Source organism: Anastrepha ludens, chromosome 4 (genome assembly GCF_028408465.1).
Source record: "Anastrepha ludens isolate Willacy chromosome 4, idAnaLude1.1, whole genome shotgun sequence".
Lineage (NCBI taxonomy): Eukaryota > Metazoa > Arthropoda > Insecta > Diptera > Tephritidae > Anastrepha > Anastrepha ludens.
Genome location: NC_071500.1, coordinates 46,695,751 through 46,701,763, shown reverse-complemented (window position 1 = coordinate 46,701,763; position 6,013 = coordinate 46,695,751). Strand labels below are relative to the sequence as shown.

The 6,013-nt window shown below is 38.1% G+C and overlaps 1 protein-coding gene across 1 annotated transcript; it reads right to left on the bottom strand.

Moving 5' to 3' along the window:
* Positions 1–1,891: 1,891 nt before the first annotated feature.
* On the bottom strand, positions 1,892–4,832 carry LOC128861322 (basic helix-loop-helix neural transcription factor TAP). The gene has a single exon (XM_054099374.1). It carries the CDS (start codon positions 4,344–4,346, stop codon positions 2,973–2,975), a length of 1,374 nt encoding a protein of 457 aa, XP_053955349.1. The 5' UTR covers positions 4,347–4,832; the 3' UTR covers positions 1,892–2,972.
* Positions 4,833–6,013: the final 1,181 nt, after the last annotated feature.

The window sequence follows — 6,013 nt, the reverse complement described above, 5'->3', positions numbered from 1 at the left end:
ATCGTACCAATTGAGTATTGGTAATGAAGGTATGCTAGGACTTGCTCAACCCACTGTGTACGATGATGCTGGAAATATTGAAGTGGAGTCAAATAACGGAGAAGCAGAAAACATAAGAAATGAAATTTTGAGAATATTATAGAAAAATCTAAAAAGTATTAAATAGAAACCTTTACGCCACAGTTTCTGTTTTATTTTTGTTATAAATTTTCTTTATTCAATTATTCGTCATTCGAAAAAAATATGTATTTCAGTTCCTCTACGTATTTCAGCCCATACCTACCAAGGGAAAATAAAAATGTATTTCTATAAACATCACAAAAAAAAAAAACATTATTAAGCTTAATCCATTTTGCTGCCGTTCTCACTGGTGGTCCCAAGCATTTCAGCTCCGTTGTAAATTCCCATTTTTTTGCTGCTTGAACTTTGGTGCAAATCCCTTTTGCGAATTGTGGATTCGCCTTTCTAATTGTTATTTGGTACTCACGACTTTCGACCTGCATAAAATTAGTATATATTTATTATTTGGTTACTATAAAACCATAAATAATCGCAAACAACTTACACTTTAACAAGTTTTCCCACAATACGCTACACGATCGAAAGCAAAATTGCATTCGACTCTAAATTCGGTAAACAACGAAAATTTCGATAGGGTTGCACCGCTCATAATACCAAATTGACATTCGATTTTCGATCATCGACAACCAGCGAATATCGAAGATCGAATGTAACTCATAATAGGGGCCAATATACTTGTATGACCAAAGCCTGGAAGATCCTTCCCATTTGCATTTTTAATACATATCTGGCTGCAAATTTTTTGAAAAAAAATATACTGTGGGATAGTCCTTCTATCGTACCAGTTATTACCAAGCACGCTTGTCTTTGAAAACTACCAAGTAATTTTCTAGTGGTTACTTGCTTAGATTTGGCCCACCAAAAAATAATTTGTCTAATCATCGTGAACGCCACGTTCTGTCATAAAGCCAGACCTGCCGTTGCTTTTATCTAATATAACACCAAGATTTTTTATTTCGTTGGAATAGCTTATAATTCCTTCTGTAGTTACTGTACCAAGGTTCGTCTTTAATTTGTTTGTGAAAGGAACAATGATTGTCTTGCTAGAATTAATAGATACTCCTTCAGACAGACACCATTCTGATATGAGGATCAGCTCTTGGTTAATGATGCTGGAAATTGTACCTCCGAATTTGCCTGACAGAAGGATGGTAAGATCGTCAGCATTTCCAACAGCATATCTGTAGTTTTATTAGTAATCAGTAACTAAAGGCCACAGAAATGTTGACGAAGCACCTCCTTGTGGTCAGACTTTCAATGCCTTGACTGAGACAGTTTCAGACCCTATAACTGCGCTAATTATCATCAAGCAAAATTTTCACCCACCCTACAGTCGGTATTTCGATTTTTCTATTAATAAGATCTCTTTCTATAGAGCAATAATCCGCGTTGTCAAAGCGTCTTCAATATCTGAGAAAGCGCATACGACGATTTCTCTAGAATTTAGAGCTTTGTCTATCCCTATAACAACATAGAAAAGTGCTCATTCCGTGGACTTTAGTTTGTTACAGCAAAATGAGATTGATGCAAATTTTGTAGAGTAGAGAATGAAACAGAAAGCATTATCCCTCACTGATGAGACAGTCCATACTAAAGTTCCTCGCGAAAATATGATTACACAAAAAATATCCGGGTCCTGGAAGTGGACATTATAGATATTACAGTTGCATTTCTCTATACCCAACATAATAATAATAATAAACCAGACTAAGCCATAGGAAAGCGTGACTAGGGGTACAGCTAATATACACTTATAGAAAACTAATAATAAATTGAACGTATTTTTCTTTCTTTTGCACTTTATTTTCACTGGAGTATATTTCTTATGATAAGTATACATTTCATTACAACCTGTATAAACTGATCTTTGCTGAACCCTCCGCTTTTGTAAAACTTTAACTAACCTTTATATTAAATACATGTTTAATAGTTTTTTTTTATTTTAAGAAACTGACTAGCTCTTGTTAGATGTATTACAGTAAATACTTAATTTACAAAAATATATTTTCGTATCTATTTACATATATTTTCTCTTTGGTAAATATCAAAACTCTCACATTTCATAAAGCTTGTAGACAGCTACGGTAAGGTACCTGATACATTGAGATAACCTGTTAGATTCGTGAATGTGTGTGTACTTAGTTTTATTTTTAATGTTAACTCTTGACAAGATTTGGCTTTTCAATTGCTATGCTTCCGAGTGATCCACAGCTGAAACAGCTGCGGAGGATCACTTGAGAGGATAGCAATTTTTAGCAAATGGTTAATTTTACTCTTTTTGCATAGAACGTTGGGTTGAGACTTTCTAACGTTAGGTTATAAAACTTCAAGTCAAGATTCTATGAAGATGTCGTACAAAAATTAAAAAATTTTCTTAGTCATATTCGATCTATTGTTATGACGAAAAAAATGGCGGTACACGGTTATTTCGTCGTAACAATGCATCGATATTTTTTATTAGAATCAAACAATTCTAGATTTCATCAACATGTTTGTGAAATATTTGCTCAAAATTTTTGGTAAGTCACTCGTACTTGAAACTTAGTAGAAATGCTTCAAAATTTGTGGATGACTTTTCGTAATTTTTTCTCAAAATACTACTGAAACTATTTAATAAAATGTTTTTTTTTTATGCATTATTTTGGTCAAAGTACTTTAAACAGATGTTCAAGTCTTTAATAGGCTTACTATCCGAGTACTCAACTCCAAAACCATCCATAAAAATCAAAACTAAACAAAATATTTATTTCAGTGCACCTGTAGACTGCTGTATACCTACATATATATGTATGTAAATAAAACTTATTCCTTGCAACTGTCCGTTTTAATATGCCCCAATATCCCGTTATACTTGTATTACTATACTCTACAATCCATAGTAACACCCGCTGCTATACGTTTGAATACTGTTCGAAACTACTATTATTGGTGTTCGTCATTTGCTCACTATAATCCTTCCAAGGCGGTGTTTGGGTGTAGAAACTGCTGGCCTGATGCAACATTGATGACTGCGCTTGCTCCCTTGCGGAACCGCTACGATCCATACGCGCACCTTGTGACGCCATGGGTGGTGTTGATGTGAACGCTGTTGACTGATCTTTCGCCAGATAATAGTTTGTGTCCGCAGTTGGCAGTTGAGTGTATGTAGGCTGCGTTGTATAGCGAGCTGATGTGATATCAGTCCCAGACGACAGGTCCATGTACGTGGCAGATGTGGGTCGTATATTAGCTGCTGCTTCGAAAGTACTTTTATATAACTCGTATTTTTCCTGTGAAAAATTTGGATGCGTTGCCGTTGGCTCACATAACGCATTGCGCGCTTCGTGTTGTATACTATAGGGACGCATGTCACTATCGTAGGCATAACCTTGCGGTGGTCTACCCCGTTGCAGTAACTGCTGTTGTTCTATGTAGACGTGTTGTGCGTTCATTGGTGCCGCCTGATGTGGATATGGCACACGTCCAGCGAGGCCGCAACTCATGCCGAATATGCTCGTGTAGGGTTGTGGATTGATGAAAATCGCATCGAATAACTCTTTGGTGATGCGTTCTCCGCTTAAAGTGAAATTCTGTAACTTTTCCAAATCCAGATTGATTGTGCCACCACTTTCCAGTACTTGCTCTAGTGCGAAGATGTAATTATGCGCGAAACGCAGTATCTCGATTTTTGTCAGCTTGGTCTCCTCCGGTAGTGAGGGTAACGTGACGCGCAGCCTCTCCAAAGCATCATTCAACGTATGCATGCGATTGCGTTCACGATCGTTTGCCTTCATACGTCGAAACTTTTTGATGCGTACAACTTGCAGGGGACTGCGTGAGCGCGTTACACGATTTTTGCCGACGGCATATTTGCGCTTGGGGCGTGGTTCAGTTGGTTGATCACTGTTATTGCCATCGACGGCGCTGGCAGAATTCTTTGTCGGCGTTGATGTTAATTTGGGTGTGAATTCTGTTTCCGTCGGCGGTGCTTTGCTGATCACATGTTCGACCAGCGTGCGCACACTGCGGGTGCTATGATTACTGTTCCCGTCGAGTAGGCCTGGAAATGGGGCACGCTCCATGAGGGGGCCAATGCCGTTGCTATTGTAGCCGCCAGCCGGCACTGATGACTCGGAGGCAGCATAGAAATCAGCGCCATTATCGAATATTAGTTTGCGCGGCGTTACATTACAATCGGTTTCAAAGCTTTTCTCGTAACCACTGTCGTAAGATGAATCTTCAAATTCGAATGAACGATCATCGAAACCGCTATAGCACGAAGACATTTTCTTGTTTTTGCTTTATTACCTGACAGTCTTTTGAACATTTGTCACTGCTACGGCGGGTAAGTCATTAACGCGGCATGCAAAGCTCTTTCACTGATGTACCCAGTAACGGTACGTTTCGATTTCTATGGTAATCATTTTTCAACGCGCGATTGTCAATGCTTTTCATGTGATCTCTCGTATATGAATTGCTTGTTTCACGTTGCCCGTGTCTTTACCAACTAAACAGGCTTTAAGGGCGCTCATTAGTTTTATATTCGTCCATCACAACAACTCGTTAGCTAGCGTGTACTCGTGAGCCGCGTGAGCAGTGCAACCCTCTGCGTATTGGTGTCGGTCGTGACGGCGCCATCTCAAATCCTGCCGATTACCGCTGGGGGTTGGTCTATTTTGCAACATCAACAACAATAACAACCGCTGTAGTATGTACTGCGTGGAATGGCGTTGGTAATAACGTTACCACTGTCGCGCCACCCTTACAACCCACCCAATGCTGAAGCGACGAAGTGAGTTGTGAGAGACTACCAATCGGAAGGATGACTTCGTCGAGCGGCACTAATGCTTGTTGCGCGATCAAAGGGATTTGGCAGCAATCAGTTGACGGCTAAAGAGTTCCGTATATGTTTGTATGTGTTGACTCGTGGTCTGCAGCAAAAATATGAAGTTTGGGTTTATGTGTCTGCAACATTCGTAGGGATGCCAAGGCCTTTGGGATTTAGAATTTGTGATATTACCTAATGATATTTTTAGCAAAAAATATTAAAAAATCCTTTTTATTTATAAAAAATTAAATTTTATAAAAAACATTCCCATTTTAGCGGGTTTTTCACACCCTTTGGGCATAAGCAAATTTTAATATTTTGATGAAAATCTTAAAATATAATGAATTTTATATTGTTTTTGGAAAAAAAATATTAAAAATCAAATTTGTAAAAAAAAAAAAAATGTATTAAAAAAAATTCCGATTTGATGAATTTTATATTTCCGATGGAAAAACTGTACCCTTTTTTTGGTGAGTTATGCACCTTATTGTACATATTTATATGTATGTCTATAGTCTCGTCTGAAATTCATACTCTTTATCTAAGAAGATAATGAAGAGTCTAAACCGGAAGTTAATTCAACCGTCATGGAGGTTTCGTCTGGTTGAGGGTTTTAAGATATGTTTAAATTCAGTTTTGTCCTTGATTTTTTCTGATTCCGCATGGTCTACCTGAGAAAAAATGAGAGCTGAGGAGAAATGAGAGCTAATCGGTCAATGTAATCTTGTGTGGAATGTTTCGAAGTTTAGATTATAGACAAAAATCTATGAAGACCCCAGTTCAGATTATAGACAAACATCTATCAAGAGCCAATGGTAAATGAAGGAGAGAATTTCTAATGAAATTAGAAAAAAATTCTAATGAAATGCTCTGGCAGGCAAAGTCGCTGCGGCCCACGCAGCTACAAGACTAAGGAAATGCGTTTCATGTGTTGTCCTACGAATACTCCAGAATTCATCAAAGTCCTCACAGATAGCTTTCCAATAAACAGAAATGTAGTCTTCTTAATTAAGCTGTTTATTCCAAACGGAATTCGCCCCTAAAGATGCAGTAAATTTTCAGTTCACCAAAATCGGGTCTGAGGTGGTCGATGAGCTTCTCAGGCTAACCAAATCGCCCCTCCTA

Bases quoted from the DNA above. Each gene is read 5' to 3' on its own strand.
- LOC128861322 (XM_054099374.1), bottom strand. From the start codon at position 4,346: ATGTCTTCGTGCTATAGCGGTTTCGATGATCGTTCATTCGAATTTGAA.